Here is a 20,895-nt window from a genome sequence, read left to right as displayed (position 1 = left end):
AAACACACAACCCAATCAAAAAATGGGCAGAAGACGTAAATAGACATTTCTCCAAAGATGACATACAGATGGCCAGTAGGCACATGAAAAGATGCTCAACATCACTAATGATTAGAGACATGCAAATCAAAACTGCAATGAGGTATCACCTCACACTGGTCAGAATGGCCATCATTAAAAAGTCTATAAACAACAAACGCTGAAGAGGGTGTGGAGAAAAGGGAACCCTCCTACACTGTCGGTGAGGATGTAAACTGGTGCAGCCACTAGGGAAAACAGTACGGAGGTTCCTTAAAAAAATAAAAATAGAGTTGCCATATGATCCAGGAATCCCACTCCTGGGCATATATCTGGAGAAAACTATAATTTGAAAAGATACATGCACCCCAATGTTCATAGCAGCACTATTTACGATAGCCAGGACATGGAAGCAACCTAAATGTTCACTGACAGATGAATGGATAAAGAAGATGTCATATGTATATACAATGGAACACTACTCAGCCATAAAAAAGAATGAAATAATACCATTTGAAGCAACATGAATGGACCTAGAGATTATCATACCAAGTGAAGTAAGTCAGAAACAGAAAGACAAATACCACATGATATCACCTATATATGGAATCTAAAATATGACACAAATGAACTTATTTACGAAACAGAAACCGACTCACAGACAGAAAGCAAACTAATGGTTATGAAAGGGGAAAGGGGGTGGGGAAGGGATAAATTAGGAGTTTGGGATTAGAAGATACAAACTACTATATATAAAATAGATAAACAACGAGGTCCTACTGTATAGCTCAGGGAACTATATTCAATATCCTGTAATAAACCATAGTGGAAAAGACTATGAAAAAGAAAAAAATATATACATATGTATAACTGAATCACTTTGCTGTACACCAGAAACCAACCCAACATTATAAATCAACTATACTTCAATTAAAAAAAAAAGAAAAACTACGAGGTTTTGTATCCTCATTAGACTTGTAGATCTGTTTGGTTTGACGTAGGAGAGCAGAGTGGAATGAACAAAGCTAAGGAGGAGAAAGGTACAAAAAAAAAAAAAGACTTGGGAGTACTCTAAATTTAGCCTTGGACCAGTCTTTTTTTTTTTAATCGTTAATTATGGCTGGGCCAAGTCTAACTATCTATAATACATTTTATAACCTGCAAATCACAATCGAGAGAGAATACTCCAGACCCCTGAGTAACCCAGAAGGCAACTTTTTCATTATTCTGAAATCCATTTATTTTATCATTTTGTCTTTCTCCAGAGAACAGAGTGGGGTATGTGTAAGGGGGAGGGAGGTGACAGCAAGGGAAGAGGTGGAAGGGAGAGAGGGAGGGCCACCTGGGTAGTGAAGTATGTTAAGGGGAAACGAATGAATATATTTTAATTGATTTAAGATTCTGACTAAATTTGTTCCAAGTCCTTGATATTCTGTTCTATTCGGGATACATCTGAATTGAGGTCATGTCCTTATTCTAGATCTAGTACTCTTGGTGTATTTCTTGAGTTGATGATGATTCAAAGGCCACTTGAAACCCTAATTCCCATACACACATCCATGCCCACCTGCCACCAAACACAGGTTCCAAGGAAAGAGGTTTTGCCTAAAATAAGGAAGGAAGAGAAAATCATCTGCCATTTTCTATGTGGGGAGACAATTGGCTCACTTCTGTTACACTCAGTAACTGTTCTCAAGATTGGAATCCTCTCTCAGCCCAGAAGGTACATCTGACTAGGAATCTCACCGGGCAGCTCTGTCACCCAATCCCCCACCTACTCTATGTATGTCCCAGCACTTTTCCCTTTGAATTCCTACTTCAGGATTTTACCTGACACAATTGTCACTGAACCTTCTCCCCAAAAAAGATACACACAGAAAACATTCTTGGCTATTTTCAGGATATCATAAAATAATGTGTTCAAAAATCATTCACATAGATGAAATCAGTATTTCTGAGTCCAAAAGTTATACAGTTAAGCATTGGTGGTTATAGTGGTGAGCAGAGTTGCCTTCCAGAAGTTATACAGTTAAAAGTTACTCAGGAAAATATAATTAAAACCCAGACTTTGGAACCAGGAGCCAACCAGTTTTAAAAGGCTCCATGCAAAGGCTTGAACTAGACAGTAATGTTGTGTGTTGTTTTTTTAAAAGCCCCAACTCAATAGCCAACAGAACATTTCTTCCCACTTCAGTCACAAGGGGTTTCAAGTTCAAGAAAGGGCCACTTAGACCTGCAGCCCAATGCTCAGGCACTTACATAAAGAGGTACTTCACTGCAGTTCAGCTCCATGGCTTCCGCATCTGCAATGAAAATAATAGAAGTGAGAGTTATTGTAGGAGCCCCGTGTGACCAGCCAGCAGAGCTGCGCCCTGCCCTTTAGTTAACATCGTAGAGGGAGGAGTAACCCACTAGATAGGACAACCGCAGAGACAAAATTAAGAACAAAGGAATAAGATGCTCTCCATATAAAATATCCTCCTCCCTTTCTTCTTTCACATGAAGATCCACACATAAGGAAAACCTATCACCCCAAACATTATCCCACAGACTGCTCCCAAATAGAAATTATATTTCAGGAAGCCAAGAAAGGCCAACATAAGCATGTTGCAAGTTTTGCCTTAGTTAATCACTTAGATATAGGCTACTCTGAGGTCAAAATTCACTCTTAGCTGGATGAGGCAGGAGCCTACAGAGACAAGACAGTTCTAAGACCTCTTGGTGAGGGCCAGAGAGTTCAGTCTAGAGGGATGCAGCCCGCTGTCACGCTAACCAACCTCTCCACTAGGTGCACACATCCCATCTGTACCCGGAAACCAGTTAGCAACTTAGACAAAAGGTTTATTGAACACCTTCCTTTAAGAAAGGTTTATTGAACACCTTCAATGGGCTCAGCATTACACAAAGATGACCAGTAAATGGTCCAGCCCTCAAAGAGCTCACAGCTGAATGACAGAGACCTAAAGATTGGAAGAAAGTGAAGAGTGGGCTGCATGAGAACTCTGAGTAGGGCAGACAAGGAGACTCACGGCCCCCATCACCTTTCCCCTCTCCGCCCACCCACCTGCGTCCTCTGGGACAGGGTTCTGCTCACCAGGCCAAGCCTGGCTCTGGTCCCCAGGCCACAGCCAGCTGCAGGACTTTGGGGATGTCTCTTAAGAAGGCAGACACATAGCAACCTGAATCGTGACTCTGAGTACAGTAACCCCCAGAGGTCACACTTGACCTGGAGGAAAAACATAAAGAATTCTATTTTAATTTACTTTTTGAAAAATCATTTAGCTCAAGTTTTACTAATAGTTCATATACATGAGGACACTGGCACCCTCCTAGGTCACAAGTCACATTCCATGAGTCATCCTGAGAGAAGACCGAAGGTCACACGAGGCCAAGGGGTTGACAGCAGAGCCCTCCTCGGCCCACATTTTCAACACTTTGTGCCCTGTGGCAGTTCATGTAGACCCACGTAAATGGGCTTATGGGTATCATCATCAATTTGTAATGAAACTAACCTCACAAACTGGATGAATGGCTTAAGGAGTCCAAGAAAGAAAGTTCAAATTCAAGATAATACTAACCACAAGAATGACAAACCTGAGACTCCCAATCCCAGTATCAATTGTTCATCAGCTACACTATGAAATAAAAATTATGACCAATCCAAGAGCGCTGAGTAGAGCCCCTCAAAATTCAAAATTATCAAGAAGGCATTTAAAATATGAACGTATATACACCAGCACATGTACCATGACCCTCACAGTAAATGTACACTGTGTCTCAAGACAGTAGCCATTTTTTTCAACTATGCCATACATAATTCCAATCCTTTACAAAATTTCGGCAAACTTGATAATAAAATTAGAAGATCCTTTTAAGATTTCTACCTAATAGCAAAAGAAATGAATGTATTCTATAGCAAATGCAGTGCTAAGAAAAAAGGCTGAAATCCACAAAGTAAAAAAAAAAACAAAAACGAAAATGCTTTCCTTTATGAGCAAAACTTTCAAAACTTAGTATTTTAAGAAGCATGTTAGGACATATTAAGCTGTGTGGGAGGCTTGCCACACACTTAGAAGAAAGTACAGATGGTATTAGATTATTGTCTGATAAAATACACTAAAAAAAAAAAAAAAACCACTTTTGGTGAGAATATGAAGACATTCTGAAGAGTGAATTACTTCTTTAATAAGTAATGATCTACAGGAAAATTGTTCCAGTACAACCACTGATAGGGTAGCTTCTCAGATAAGAAGTTTAAAAAGCACATACACAAAATTCATTCACTGTGTCATTCATGGGTGAGATACTGCAAAGAAGAACTTGAAGCCAAAAGCACACAGTTCCACAGAATGTCAGTGTGGTTAACTTTATAGAAATAAGACCTTCAAACATGGTCAAATCTTTACAATTGCTGTAACAAGACGGGAAATGACCATAAAAATCTTTACCACATTAAGGTGTGTTGGTTATATCGCAGCAAAGTACTTTAAAAAGTTGCCAAACATGTACTACCTAATTTTCTAACAAAAATAGAAGTGTTCCATATTTGCTGGGATTTCTGAGATGAAAACTGGCTGTTTATAGCAGATCTTTTAAAAATAGTTTTCAGGGCTTCCCTGGTGGCGCAGTGGTTGAGAATCTGCCTGCCAATGCAGGGGACACGGGCTCGACCCCTGGTCTGGGAGGATCCCACATGCCGCGGAGCGACTGGGCCCGTGAGCCACAATTACTGAGCCTGCGCGTCTGGAGCCTGTGCTCCGCAACAAGAGAGGCCGCGACAGTGAGAGGCCCGCGCACCGCGATGAAGAGTGGCCCCCGCTTGCCACAACTAGAGAAAGCCCTCGCACAGAAACGAAGACCCAACACAGCCATAAATAAATAAATAAATAAATAAAAATAGTTTTCAAATAAATAGCCTATGCCTTCAAGAAAGGGGTGATATTTTAATAAGTGAAAAAGAAAATGCATCTGAAAAGAAACTCAGGTTATAGACAGTATATACCACTGTAAAAACATTTTGAAAAAGTATTTGCACCTTTCCATTTTGTGATTTCGTTGCAAAAATTATTTAAAGTTTGCCACCTACAAAAGCCCTCATACATGCATGCTTTAAATTTTTGGAAAAAGCTTTCTAATCTATTTTTTTTAACCTTTCCAAATGTTTCATGGGTTTTATATTCTTTAAATGCAACAACTTCTGATTAATTTGCAGGAGGAATGATTGACATCATGGAAGATGGGAATTTATTAGCCACATTTAAACTCTTGTACAATTGTTGGATGGGGTTAAAATATAAATCCCTTTATGTACAAGTACAGCCAGCACTCACTTCTTCAATTAGAATCTATTTATCATAATATGGTATCTTTTTCAGCTATGACACTTCAAAATCAATTTCAAAGTAAACAGTACTTGGAACCAGACATTCAAGCTGAACTGAACACAGCATTAAAATTATTAAGCAAAGGTTTTCAAAAGAATGACACATTTTCATCATATTACTCTCACTGGCATGTATTACATGTCAATGTTTTTAGTGAGTGCAAAAAGGGCTATTAATAAAAAAAAAATCTTACTATAATGTTTAATCCTTATAGCTTTGTAGATTTCAGATATGTTTTAGAATATACACTGTTACAGTAATATGTTTTATTAATAAATACATTAAGTAAGGGATACATGTTAACATATTATACTTAAGGGTATATACACGTCAACATTTTGAAGCTCCACTCTATAAAGTAAGCCTTTTCCCCTACTTGTTAGGCTACTTTTCCCAATAGTTTTCCTCCAGGCTCAGCAGACAAAGGCACGACCAGTGGAGTGTGGGGTGATCACCAGCGCCTCTGGAGTTCTGTATTTATACAGTGAAAAGGCCCTCATGACCTGAACTGGAGCGCAGAATCCAACCTCGCACAGCTTTGTGAAGAATCCAGGTTCTCCACCGACGCCATCAAATGCCTGCCTCAAATTTGAATTATAATCATCTCAGGCAAAAGGCAAAACATCAAGGGCTAAACAACATACTGTTTGTATTTCACCTGATATTTAACAACTCATATTTTATTATTCCTGCCTACTCTACCTTTTACCACTTTTCAGTAAAGAAATTTAAGAGCCATTCTGAGCAGCAGTTATTTTGTTTTTCAGAGAAACTACTTTTCACTCCTTGAAAAAATAAACTAAAAACTAAAGTCCCCCCAGTTCTCAACCTCTGTTCCAACACTTTTAAAACCCCATCAGGATTTCCTACTTAAGTTGTAGAGAACATAGTTTGCTGCCAATATATTATATCCTCAAATAAAACTTCAAACCAGAATAGATATTAAAAACTATATTCTCACTTTCCTGTAATTAATTCCTCTTTTATAGCAAAGAGCAGTAAGTTCTGTGCTCACTTGCTGAGCTGCATGGCTAAATATGGCCATGCCTCCTTTTACATCAAGTTTAATGATAAAAAATTTGTGTTTGCTAAATAAGCAAGTCACAATTGCCTACGTTCTTCACATGCTGTAGCTTTTCACTATATAAGTGAAGTAGCATGCGCTACACTCCACTTCCTAAAGCTTGAGTTCTCCACCTGCAATTTCAAAAATTGAGACTCAAGTCCTTTTTTATTGTACTGTATTTTTGAAAATGTTTATTGGGAAAGTAAAGAGCCAATACATTTCTAGTCTTGCTGGCAGACTCCATGGAATAATTTGGGGTTTTAGTACAGAGATTCTAAGTTTGCTCCCAAAAGGGGAAAAAAAATCTTATGAAAAGATCATCAAGACATAAAAGATTCAATATTTTAGATATTTTATGAAGCATACATACTATTCCAATATCTCTGGTTGCTAGTTAACACTAAAGAAAAATATTAAACTATTTTCAACAGGTGAAAAGAATATTTTAAATTTAAAACATAACATTTAACTAATACAGAAAAAAATCAGTTCTTTGAAGTTCTGGGTTTCTCATGTTTTTGCATCTAAATGAAATATTCTAAGACTGATTCAATATAAAACCCATGACTAATTTTGTCATTCAACGTGCTAAAAGTCATTGGCATGTATGCCTCTCGTACAACTTATTAACAGATAATGTTCAAATATTTGTCCGTATTATAAATAACTCCATTTTGAAGGCTAATGGTGTGTCAGGCACTGCGCTGAGTATTTCACAAACATCATCTCAAAGAATCCTCATGGTAGCATTGAGAAAAATGTGGAAGTCCTAGTTACCTAAATCTTCATTTACAAGTGCCTCCAGTTACAAGGTTAACTGAGGAGCAAGTTACCTAAACAAAAATACTTAAATGAACTGACCACTTATAGAATTACAAGCAAAAACCTCCGTTGTTCATTCTTCACCCCACCCAATGCTGGCATCTACTCTCTAGCCATTTTATCTTGAACATCAAAAAAAATTTTTTTGTACTTGTTTGTTCAGGGCTTGGTATGGTTACCAAATATTATAGCTAAATACAAATCAACTCAAAATAAAACTGGAAATCTTTTTTAAGCATGAAATAAGGTTAAATAAAATTGAGAAAAGAATTTGAGTACTGCAGAACTTCAAGTCATATACAAAACTATCAATGAGAATGTGACAGAGATCCATTAACAAGTAAGAAGAAATAATCATAATGAGATAAAGGCTTAAAGATAGTAACTTCAACATTAAATGAATAACAGCACCTTCTCCCCACCCTAGGAGAAAATGGGAGACATGCTTGGGTATTTCTAATAAACATGAGCCCCATAATAATGCTCTGAAAATCAAACGTGATAACATGGATGTCCTACTGTGCTATCAGTCGTGTCAGAAGAAAAGTCACAACCTCCTCTAATCTCTCACACACACATGATTCACCTTATGTTCATTCTAAGAGTTAGCAGAGTTAAAAACTCAGCATGCATTAGGTCACACTGAACAAGGCTGGGCTGGTATTCGAGCAGCCACTCCAGAGCCTGTAATTCTAGCCATGATGCTCTGCTGCCTTTCAGCCAAAGGAATAAACTTTACATTTTAAAAATATTTTCATAATTTTAATTTCATTTTCAAAAACTAGAACCCCAGGCAAATTTTTTCTCCACCCCTGTTACCTCTGAATTGTGGTCCCCACTTTAAGAAGCTTCACTTTAAAGGGCTTTCCTGATACTTGCTCTCTTCAGAGAGGAGGACCTCCAGCCCCCCTGTCTCCACTTCACAAGAGCAAAGAAAAGCTCAGCAAAGTTGTGCCACTTGGTTGAGGATGAGGCCGAGAGGCTAGACATGGCCGAGGCATGTGGATCCAACCTGTCTGAGCCCAGAGCCCATGCTCTCCTTGGCCTCAGCAGAGTCCTTCTGTAACATTACCATGGTCTGAAAGACAGCAATTTGCTGGGCTAAAAGGCTGCAAAAGCCTCACAGCTAGGAGTACAGACTCAAGAACAGGCTGCGTTTGAACACCAGTTATACCCTGTTCTAACTGTGTGACTTTGGGTCTGTTATTTACCTCCCTGGGCCAGTTTCCAATGTGTCAAGTAGAACTAGTAACAGTACCTACCCCCTAAGATTGTTGGGAAGATTAAGAGATTTGATAGAGAAAAAAAGAGAAAACACTTAACGGCCTATCATAAGCACTCAATAAATGCTAGCTGTAACTATTTTTATTATCATTGTACATTAAGCATACGCAAAGGATTTTTTAAAACATTTGAATCTTTATTTAATCATTCAGAACCTCTACATATTAGACTGATCAAAATGATTCAGGAGTAATTGGGGTAAAGATGGTCTAAAAGAGGCCTATCCAGCTCAGCCTCATCCTGGCAGCCCCAAGGAATCCTCAGGCATCAGGAATTCTGAAGAGCACTGTACCACATCAGTATAATACTGTCAAGCTCCAAAGAATTTTATTTGACTTTATAGAACCAAACATTCCCCCTACAGTTTGAAAATTCAAAGGGCAGAGAGCAATTACTATTGGGGTAATTCAATTGCTACCTCAGTTTGAAACCTTCTGCACTTAGAGGGAAATGTTAATTCACAGCTCCTTTGTGAACCTAGGAGTGTAGAATTTTAATTGTATTTCACAACTGTTATACTAACAGGAGGAGGAAAGAACAGTTAAATGGGAGGTAAGGCCAAGTCTAAGTAAAAACCTTCAATGGCAGCACAATGGATGGGCAAGAAGAAAGCATTTTAGAAATAAACCTACTGTTTAATACACAATGGTGTCTACAGACCTGCTTCAGACTGTAGTTATCTACCTGAGTTATGCAGGTCTAAGCAGCTTTAAGTGAAAGAGTAGAATTATTTGGTGAACTCAGTGTGGGGAGATGTCTGAAGATTAGAAAGCAAGCAACACAATAACCATTCAATGGGATCTCATTAATTCAAACTACTGGGGGTGGGGAGGAAGAAGGGGAGCCAGTCAGTCTGAAATAGTACAGCCTAAATTAGAGGACATTTGCAAAGTACAAAGAGGAGCGGGAGCTAGCTGCTAACACAATGTTCCGCCAAACCAGTCACACTTGCTGGTATTTCACAGGATGTATTTGCACACAAAGTGATTAAGCCCTTAAAAGCTTTCTATAAGTCAATTGAACATACGCGTACCATCTCACTTATGCTATTAATCCGTTTAGTGTATCCTTCATAGTGAGTGCAAAGCTCAATCACTCAAGTATCTTGGGCAAGTTACATCCTATCAGGGCATCAATGTCCTCATCAGCAACAGATCTATAAAGTTCCTCCATCATGTCAAAGTCAACTCACTGTCACTGTGTGCACAACACTATGCAGGTTGTCATGGGAGGGATATTAAAATATATAAAATATAAAATATATAAAATAGTGCCCCTATCATTGATGATAAAAATAGTGGCATCACCAAATCTTGGAAAGGATGTGGAGAAACTGAATCATTTATACATTGCTGGTGAAAATGCAAAATAATATAGTCACTCTGGAGAACAGCTGGGCAGTCTCTTAAAAACTAAACACACAGTGCCACCAGCAGTTCCACTAATGGGTATTTTCCCCCCCGAGAAATAAAAGTTTATGTTCACACAAAAACCTGGACACGATTGTTCATAGTCTTACTTATAACAGCCAAAAACTAGAATCAGCCCAGATGTCTTCAGTAGGTGTATGGTTAAACTCTGTTGTCTTTGTGCACGCTTACATATGTACATACATAACTCAGCAAGATATACTACTCAGCAATTAAAAGGAGCAAACTATTTATTCAACATGGATCAATCTTCAGGAAATTATGCTGAGTGATGAGAGCCAGTCCCAAAAGGTTACAGACTATAAACCCACTTACATAATAATATTTTTTAAATGAGAAAAATTAATGGACAACAGATTAGTGGTTGTCAGGGGTGAGAAACAGTATTGGGAGAGGTGAGGAGGGAAGGCAGTCGTGACTATAAAAGGGCAACATGAGGGATCCTAGTGGTTTCAGAACTGTTCAGTATCTTGACTCTAGTGGTGAACGCATGAACCTACACACGTGACAAAAATGGTACAGAAATTTAAGATCACACGTACTAGTGAATATAAGTAAAACTGGAAAACCTGAATAAGATGGGTACATTGTATCACTGTCCATACTAATTGAGCTTATTATAACAGTTTTACAAAATGTTACCATTGGGTAGAGAATATAAAGTTTCTCTATACTGTTTCTTACAACTGAATGTGACTGTACAATTATCTCAATAAAATTGTCAATTTGAAAAGTCATGCTAAAATTTATGTATGCTAATCAATTTTCTCTCTGGTGGTGGCCATCCCCCCACCCCCGGCCCACATTTTCCAATAATATTGCCATTGCTTAAAATAGTTTTAGAATTTCTTTCTCAGCTTATGACATGTTTTGATTATTTTGTGTGGCAGCAAGGCTTTATCCTTAGGAATAAATTTGAAACTTTAAAATGTCAAAAGAAATTCAGAACTGTGTTAGAGAAGAAACATGAGGGAAAAAAGTAGGAAATACTATTTATAGGCAAAAACAAAGTAACTGCTAAGTCAAGAAACTGGTTCTCTTTTGTGGAGTCGTGGGCTCCACAATTTAAGGTTGTGGAAAATTTAAGGTTGTGAGATCCAAGATTAAAAAATCACATACTTCTGGTTGAAAATCCCTTCTAGAGGCAATGTGAGGCCAAAGAGGTGTTTGAAGTGAGGCAATAACCTACCTAAGGTTGCCTTGCCATGAGGCTGACCCAAAGACTGCTGAACAGACTGGAGAGAGAAGAAAGTAGAGGCAGAAGAGAGTAGCTGGGGGAATAGGTACATGGAAAATTCTCCTGATACTAAGAAGTATTTCTACAGAGGAGTTAACACATCTAACCGGCGGTGGCAGCCACCACCTCCCCCATGGCTTCCATCTGTATTTCAGGCAGCAAACTGCGGCTATGAGCCACCCTCCTCCACCCCGCCGTTCCCAACTAGGCTTTATACGGTCTTTGCAGGAACAAAAAGGTACTCTCTGCCCACCACCCATAAAAATTAAGACATTCTTAAACCAGAAGAGCTAGACTAGGGCACCCAATTCTAGACTATAAAACTAGTGGACAAATGTGTAAAACCTGGAGAAATTCTAGAATGATGCTTTAATGTTTAGAAATATGACCTTAACAATTAAAAGAAATGAGGTTTAACCTTAGAAATATAGCTAGTCTCTAAATGTTTCATTTAGTTTAGCATATTTACTCAGAACTTCCTATATGCTTAGCACTCAGTTAAAAAAAAAGTATAAATGTCTCCCTTCAAGTGTCTATCAGTCTATTTGAAAAGGGCATACCGATATGAAATAGGCAAATAAGCTAGAGGACAGACAACTAAATACCAAGGATAACATAAACATTCACTTACGCTACAAATATTTATTGAGTATCTATCATATCCTAGGCACTGAGGATGCAAGGATGAATTCTGTCCTAGAGGAAATGCCAGCCCAGTGAGAAAAAGGAAAACAATGGTAATTGTAAATGGTAAAATATGTGTGGGATTCTGTGAACACAGGGAAGCAGAAATACTCAAATCAGTCAGCAGGTGAGGTATCGGGCATGGTTCCCCAAGGAAATGAGGTTTAAGCTAAGTCTTAAAGAATACATACTACGGCTTTTAACTAGGGGCATTCCTACCCAGAAAGGCATTTGGAAATGAGGGCAGAGCATGTCTGGTTTCCTACCTGACTGGGTTGGTGGGGTAGGAGAAGAGCAGAAGAGGGAAGGGAGCTGCTACTGGCATTCAGCAACAGGAACCATGGGTACTGAGTGTCCTAGAATACTGGATCAGCCCTGCACAAAGAACTGTCCCACCCCAAATGCCAATAGCGAGGCTTGCTGAAAATCACTGAGACAGATAATAGATGTTCACCAGGTAGACCATGAAATGGGAGGACATTTCAAGCAGAAGAAATAGGTACAACTACATGGAAGCATAAAAGAAGAGGTTATTCAGTAGCACCTCCAGGGCTACTGAAAGTGTGTGTAGGGTAGCGGTGGGAGAGAAGGATGAAAACTTTTTCTGAGCCCCAAATGTTATGTCATCCTAAGTAACATGAACTTCAAGCCAGTGAGTGGCTTTAAGCAAGAGAGGGGTGTGATCCAAATTGTGTTTTAAAGAGATCGCTGTGACACAGGTGGTAGATGGATTGGAAAGAGAGAGAGAGACCAAAGTCAGGGAAACCAGGTAAGAGACCACTGCTATTGTTCAGGTGAAAGACATTGAGAGCCTGATTCAAAGCAATGTAGTAGGGTGGGCAAATTTAAGAGATTAAAGAACAAAATGGAAAGGCCTTGATGCTTAACTAGATGTAGGGCATAAGGATCAGGAGGAATCTAGGGTGATTCCTTGGTTCCTGGTTTGGGAAATGAGATAGACAATGCCATTGACCAAGATGGGGAAAGTGAAAGGAAAAGCAGATGAATGACTCGGAGGAAAAAAATGAGTACTGGCCATAATGAGTTTGAGATGTGAGGACTGGTGTCCAAGACAGGTCAAAAGCAGGGATCTGGAGTTCAAGAAAGAGGTCTGGGCTGGAGAGAAAGAGTTTGATAATATAGAACAGTAGTTAAAGTCATTGGGAGTAAATGGGATGGATCAAGGAAGTGGATACACACAAATTCAAAAAGGGCTTAGAACAGAACCTTGGAGAACTCCAAGAGAAAGGTAGAGGAAGAGGGGCTCACAAAAGGCATTGAGAAATAGAGAAATAATCAGGGCTGAGATTTACTGAGCACTATTTATTGTGCTAGACAATGTTCATCTAATCCTCACAACCCTATAGAGTACCTCCTGCTACTGTCCCCATTTTACAAATGGGAAAAGTGAGGCATAGAGAGGTTAAGCAGGTTGCCCAAAGGCACACAACTACTAAGTGGTAGAACCAGGATTCAAACCCAAGCAGTCTGGTTCCAGATCCCACACTCCCAACTATCTAACTATTGCTATGTTAGAAATTTAGAATGTGACAAAATCCAAGAGAAATGAACAAGGCAGCAAACCCTGTGGGTAAATGACGCAAAGCAAGATAAGAACTGAGAAGGACCCACTGAAGCCATGATTTGAGAGGCTGCTGGCCTGCTTGGCCACAGCCATGTTGGAAGGAGCAGCCTAATGAGGGCAGTGGAGCAGTAACCAGGAGGTAAGGAGTGGAGAAAATCTTGTTAAACAGTAGATGCTTCAAGAGTTTAGGAAAATGAGAGAACTTTGTGGCTGAAGTTGTCAGAAAAGACTCTTCTGGGAAGAGGGATCTTGACCTGTGTCTCAGAAAGGAGGAACAGAGTGAGAACTGGTATTCAAATGTTTTCACTGGTGAAAGCCAAGTCAAAAACTATACTGTTACTGTGACTGAGATCCAGATATACCCCTGGGCTCCAGTGATCCGAACAAATGTGACCTACATATGCTAAGAATAATAACTACAAATTTCTATCACATATACAATAAAGACGTGAAATTCAGCACTTGGGATTCAAGATTAAAACAGAAAAGAACTTTCCTACAGGATAAATATTAAAACAGTGCAATGAGTTAGAAATAAATATTCAGCTAACAAAATAAACACCAAATACATTGTCCTGAATATTACTAAGGGCACAGAGAAGTATAAGATCCTGCCCTCAAAACATTTATAGAGAGACAAGTCCAACCACATGAACAGTTCAGCAACAATTCAAGAGCTTAAATAATAATTTGATAATAATACATAATTGCTTAGAGCTCACGAGGGACTGCAGCGAGGTCAAGGAGAATGAGGACTCAGAAGGCGCCATGGTCTCTGGAAATTAGAAAGTTACTGGGTATCACTTCCAGGGCAATGGAGAGGAAAATGAAGGGGACTTTTGTTTTATTTTGGTCTTTTTGTTAGCGGGGACCTGTGCATGCTTACCAGGACAAGGGAAAGAAATGAGAATGTCGAAAGTGCTGGGGAGAACAGATCTTGGCACTTGGTGCCTAGTGGCCAAGGATGTTAAATGTCACATAACGGGGACAGTCCTGCATCCTGAAGAACTGTGCCATGTTCTTCTTTGAAATTTGAACAGATTTTAATTTTGCTTCTGATGGCTTAGGTGTGCCTTTTCCTCAAAAGAGAGGTTAGCCAACCTCAAGTCTCCTCCAGAAAGGGGATCCCTCATGGGAGAGTTCCTGTATTCGAGAAAGTCATACCAGTTCACTACATAATACTACCCTTGATGTAATCCCCCAGGAAATTAGCATATAATTTCTTTTCAGATCTACCATTAAAATTCCTAAATATTTTCATTTAAATTATAATTTAACTACCCAACTCATAAATTGTATATTAATATTGATTTTCAGTTAAAAATGAAAACAGAATACTAATCTTACTTCAATTTTTCAAAAAGAGAGTAAAAAGAATTTAGTTTCTAAATCTGCATATTTTCCATTGGAGTGAATGGTTCTGTTTCATGGCATGTAAGTTCCTTGTTGACAGTCCTCACCAAGAGAGACCAAAGAATAAGGCTCTGTCTTTGTATCAATCTGATCTTGGACAAGTGGGTGGCTCTTAAGATTGGATGTGCTCCAAAAACTGCAATGCCTGCTGTGAGGCAGGTAGAACTTGGGCCCTTTCCCTCTTACTATTTACTCAAGTCCCTTTTCAGATCATGTTTTCCATGGCTCTCGCATAACAGTGTGTTTCCTAAAGCAACACTGAGCTCATTATTCTTAAAAACTGTACTATTACAAAGGAACTAGGAACTAAATGCTACACTTTGCAGAACCTGAAGCAGTAAATGCCACATCAAGGCAGATCTTCACATGCCATGAACTGAACTACTCTCTACCTGTTCTAGGAAAAAAATGCAATCTGAAAAACTAACATTTGCACCAACAGAATACACAGGTGTGGTATGTGCATGCCTGAGTGTTTGTGTCTCCCCCCACAAATTCAAATGTTGAAAAGCTCACCCCCAGGATAATGGCATTAGGAGACAGGGCCTTTGGGAGGTTCTTAGGTCATCAGGTTGGAGTCCCCATGAATGGAATTAGTACCCTTATAAAGATGACTCCACAGAGCTCCGCAGCCCCTCCTGCCATGTGAGGACACAACAAGAAGTCTGTGACCCAGAAGAGGGGCCTCACCCAACCACGCTGGCACCTGATCTTGGACTTCTAGCCTCCAGAACTGTGAGAAATAAAGGTATTTCATAATAGCAATGCCAAATACATGGTCACACTTAATAGATACCTCTCATCACCTTAGGTCTTCTCAACAACGTGACTAAATTTAGTTCATCGTTAACCCCACTCGCAACATACACACATACAGGTACACACAAACTTTTACCTTTTATCTCCTAGTTCTTTGCATTCCTATCTTCTAGTAGGTGAGAGCTAACTAACCGAGTGATATAATCCAGGTTAATAGGGTAATGGATAGTCATGGGTATAAAGTCTTGATCTTCCTACCAACAAATCATGCCTTCATTCAAAAACACTGACTCAAAGACAGGAACACAGAAGGAAAGCAAGGCACACAGTTTGGAGCAAGCAGGTCTATGAGCCAAATTACAGAAAATATGCCATTCCCTGACTCAGTGCATGTGTATGCGCCCACACGCAACACAGATCTGTCTAGGTGTGTGGCCTATAAATTTAGATTACATATTTGTGGGGAAACCTCATTTTAGATGAGCATTCACAGATACCATACAAAATGTCCCAGGTGTGGAATGTACCTAGTAAACTTAATTACAGTGAGTGAGTGATTTATTGATAGACAGTCTATAACATCAATTCCAGACCACATCCATTACCCACCTCTGAAATGAGCTCATGCCAAGTTATGCTCTACCAATTCATTTCCCCTTTCTAACTACATTACATTTTTAGAAAGAACGACTATGGTTCTTTCCTTTTTTCCTCCATCCTTAAGATGCCACCTCACTCTGAACAAAGACTTCATTCCCTATTTTGAAACCAATACTTTTCATCAATTGGTCACATATTAGGCCATTAGGGCTCTTTCTTTCTGGCTCTGCCTCCAATTCCCTCATCCATCTCCCCTTATGTGTTCTGGGTCCCATTTGTTCCCATTAGCTGAGGGACTTTGCACCCACAGAAGTCCAGGGTCTGCCCTCAGGAACTCCTAGCCTATTGCAGGAAGCATACAATAAAACAGCCAATGCCATGTAATTAACATTAGAATAAAGAAAAGCACTGGTTGCTAGCAGAGAACAGAGAAAAGGCACCAATCCTACCAGGAATGGGCTGGGTAAATTTGTAAGATGAGTTGACAAGGACTTGTTCCTTTAAGTGTTTAAGAAAACAGACTTTCTTTCTGCCAATATGATGGGTTAAATAACCTGACACCTCTATTGCTCAAAGCATTAGTTAGACTATTTAAGAATTACTTCAAATGCATAGTTTGAACTCTCCCAAGAAAACAAGGGAGCTCTCCAAAAGTCACAAAATTAAGACTCACTGAGAAATACAGTGATGACCTACTGAGAATCTTTGCCCTGAAGAGTTTGGCTGGTCTCAGCCCAGAAGATCGAGTTTAAATGGCCTTTGAGGGCAAGAGACAAAGTCATGGATCCATCTCCTGAATAAAGCAGTACCCAGAGGGCTCTACCTTTAGTCAAATAGAAAAGTATGACCACTAGTAAAAGGAAAAGGCAAGGAACTTTGTCTCGGCCTAAGCTTTTGAAGTGGGGGGGAAAGCGTTCCCTGGAAATCTTCAACTGAAAGATTAACATACACAAAATAGTCCCAGGCTGGTAATGCTGCATTTGGAGTTAACTCAGATTTACGAAACTCCCAAAGTTAGAGTCTCATTTGTCATAGGCCCACAATTCCAAATCATTAAACACTCTATGCAGCTATGCATCACAAGAAAGACAGTACAAACAGCAAAATCAGACCCTCCGAACTTCAAATACACTAACCAAATATTCTAAAATAGAAGCATATTTAAATAAGATGTTGAAAAAAATAACTGAAAGCATGAGACAGGAACAGGACACTATCCTAAAACACCAGGCTGACTTGACAAAGAACCAAATAAAACTTCTGAAAATAAAAAGGTATAATGTCTGAAACTTCATTGGACAGGTTAAATAACAAAGAAAGAAAAATGAAAAGGTAATCAGTAAACTAGAATTTGAAATTTAAGAGATTACCCAGAATATAGTAAAAAGCTAGAGAAGGGGAAGGATATGAAAGGTGTTAAGAAACATGAAATATAGTATGAAAAGGTCCACATACTTTTTACAGGAGTTCCAGACTGAGATTAAAGGGACAACAGAATATGTGAAGAGATAATTTTGGAGAATTCTTATTAATTGATACAATTCTCAGATGCTGAAAATATATTGAGCTCCAACAAATCTCTATCTAGATACATCATAGTGAAAGTACAGAACACAGAGAGATCTTTAAAAAGAACTTTGCAGAATCATGTCTAGGTGTGATATTAAAATGATTTATAATGGAGAATAATATACACTGCATTTTGTACGATCAGAGAAAAGTGTAGAAAAATATGTAAACTATATATTGGTTCTCTTACAATGAGAAATTGCTGGGAGTGATGGAAAGGTCTTTTAAAAATCTCTATTATTTTGCTGGTGATACCATGTCTTTTTTAAATAAAAATATTTAAATTTACAATGTAAATTTTTTTATATTTAAAATAATTTATTTGTATTTAATAACTTGTTTTACATTTTAAATATTTAATTTTAATCTTTTAAATTAAAAAAAATTCAATCACAAAAGGAAAATAAATAAAACACCAAAACACCTTGGCTCTGCACTTTTTAAGCAGTGTGCTCCAAGGCCTGTTTCCTTACCTGTAAGAATGGGGTGATAGCGTCTACTTTGCAGAGCTGTGAAGATCAAAGCAGCTACTATTGGTAACTTTCCCAGTGTTGGTACTACAGTTCCTTATTTTAAGGCAAAATCTGCCTCCCCCTAATTTTCACCCATCAGTTCTAAACTGACCTCTGAAACTTCACAGAACTAGGCTAATGCCTTTTCCCACAATCTTTGATGACTAGATTATCTTATCTTATCTTATCTCATCAACCCTTCTCCATCCTCTATGTTTTCTCTTCTCTAAGAGGAGAACTGTTTCTTTGATTATTTCCCTAATATCATTGCTTCAAGAACTATTCAATATTATCAGGCCCAAACTGGTACACATTAACTACACTGCCCATTTTGCTAAAGGTAATAAAAGCCACTCAGATTTATAACCCTAGAACGTTCATTTCTCTTCCTCCTTCACTTCCACACTCACTCATGTACCATGTAGTAATTACTTGGAGTCTCTCCCCATCATCCCCTCTTCATTCTCTCTACTAAACTGGCACCCCATTCCCATCACCTCCCCCAACCTCCCAGCAATATTCCAAGAGTCTGTTAAGTGATCACCAGAAGCATGTTCCCCTCTCCCCATTTCTAATCCATCTTGGATATTAACACCAGGTTAAATACTCAATTTAATACTCAAAGTCATTGTTTCCCTTATTTTACTCCTCTGGTCAAGAACAAATCTTAGCCTCTAGTACCTATCAAATCAAATACAAACTCCCCCACTGGGCTTCCAGAGCATCCTGCAATGTTGTTCATCCCACACATAACCCATCGCTCACCACTTCTCCACATAAATCTCACTTGACCCAGATTTGCTCCCCATGGGTCCCATGCCCAGACTCTATACCACCTTACACTTCCATGAATCCCTTTCTGAATATTCTAACTCTGTAGCATGGGACACTAAGGTTTGAATCTTGGATCAAACACCTACTAACTCTGTGACCTTGGACTACCTCACTGGCCTCACAATATCTGTTGTAAAGATCAAATGGAATCCAGTACACAAAACCCCTAGAGTAGAACTGACACTCAGTAGGTACTCAGTAAACTCCAGGGTCCTGCCTCTCCTCATGTTTCCAATGACTGCTCCTGTATCTTTTATTTTTTCTACAATCTAACACTTATATCCCAGCACTTGTTGCTAATTGTTTCATGTGTTTATCTTATATCCCCAGCTAAATTATTCTCTTGCATCCTTTGCTGTGTTCCATACATACCAAAAAATTAGGAGACTAAGTCCAATCATTATATATTCTTTGACGAGGAGTGGAGGTTAAGAGTGACTATTGTGTTTGAAAACACAACATATTCATTCAACAGCATTTGAGCAACTACTGGGCAACAGGATACCATGTGCTGAGGAGATATAATTCAACAAGAGAAACAAAAATCCCAGCCCTTCTGAAGCTGACAGTACAATTTACAGACAATAACCAGAAAATTTTCTAAGAGTACATTTGAAAGTGATATGTGTTATTTTAAAAATGAAGCAAAGGAGGAGGAAAGAGTGGCAGGGGTGGGCACTGGGGTGCAATTTTAAGTACACTGGTCAGGAAAGACCTCATTGAGATGACGACATTTGAACAAAGACTTAAAAGAGGTGTAGGAGAGACACATGCAGATGTCTGGGCTAAGAGTCTCAGGCAGAGGAAGGAGAGAGTGGGAAGCCGTGAAGCAAGCTGGGGACACTGACCAGTGCGAGCGTGATCAAGGAACAGCAAGGAGTCCGAGTGGGTAACACGGAGAGTAACAGAAAAAGGAGGACAGGAGCTTCTGGGCTGCTGAACACGTGGAGGTGCTGGGAGAGCGGCACGCTCAGAGGGAGCGCGGAAGCGCCACATACCTTGCCCTCTGCATCTCTTCCACATGGTTCTTCCTGAGTTACATCCTTTTTTAATAAACTGGTGCTCTGTTGCAACTAAAGAATGATTCGTGAAAACCTGTTCAACTTACAGCAGCCTATCTTCAGCATCTTTCGGAAGATACTCAGTAACCAGAGGAAATACTGACAGCATCCTCAAAAAAACACATACCATCTACTGAAAGAGTTTCAGAGTTTAAAAGCATGACTTCTCCCGGCTCTGGAAAAGTTGTAAAATCAGCAGAGACTGACATAGTCACTTCCAGAATGCCTATAGGACCCCTCAGTAGCAGCAGGAAAAGACAAAAGCAGCTCCACCTTTAAGAATTTCCAAGAAACCCACCAGAAGGGTTGTACCAACTACCGTAAGTGTTGAGAAAATTTCCAAACCTGCCTCAACCATCAGATTGGCTGAACCAATAGCAAAAGCCCCACCATCTCCCCAAAGAGACGGGAGAGCCGGACCTGTACCAGCTACTGCCAGAGCTCCACCCCTTCCTAGATTAACTTCATTACCCACGACTAAATATTTACAGACTCCTGTGTCCTCAGTGTCCTCTGAACCTTCCGTACACACTGGGGGGCAGTTAGAAAAACTGCTTATGTCTTCTGCCTCCTTCCAAAGCTCTACCTTGAGCAGGCTAGAGCTCCACAGACAGGTTTGGAGCTTTCTAGGAAGGAC

At 39.3% G+C, this 20,895-nt stretch overlaps 1 protein-coding gene across 4 annotated transcripts in view; it reads right to left on the bottom strand.

Annotated features, from left to right (window-relative positions):
• Nucleotides 1-20,895, bottom strand: part of ARHGEF28 (Rho guanine nucleotide exchange factor 28) — a 309,300-nt gene that overhangs the window by 254,845 nt on the left and 33,560 nt on the right. For all 4 annotated transcript variants that reach the window (XM_036846524.1, XM_036846525.1, XM_036846526.1 and 1 more), the window contains one exon: nucleotides 2,278-2,321. In XM_036846524.1, the coding sequence (XP_036702419.1) occupies nucleotides 2,278-2,321 (44 nt within the window). The remainder of the gene's footprint in view (nucleotides 1-2,277; nucleotides 2,322-20,895) is intronic.

Source organism: Balaenoptera musculus, chromosome 3 (genome assembly GCF_009873245.2).
Source record: "Balaenoptera musculus isolate JJ_BM4_2016_0621 chromosome 3, mBalMus1.pri.v3, whole genome shotgun sequence".
NCBI classification, from domain to species: Eukaryota; Metazoa; Chordata; class Mammalia; order Artiodactyla; family Balaenopteridae; genus Balaenoptera; species Balaenoptera musculus.
The sequence above is the reverse complement of the archived record's forward strand: the minus strand, read 5'-3'. Positions and strand labels throughout refer to the sequence as shown.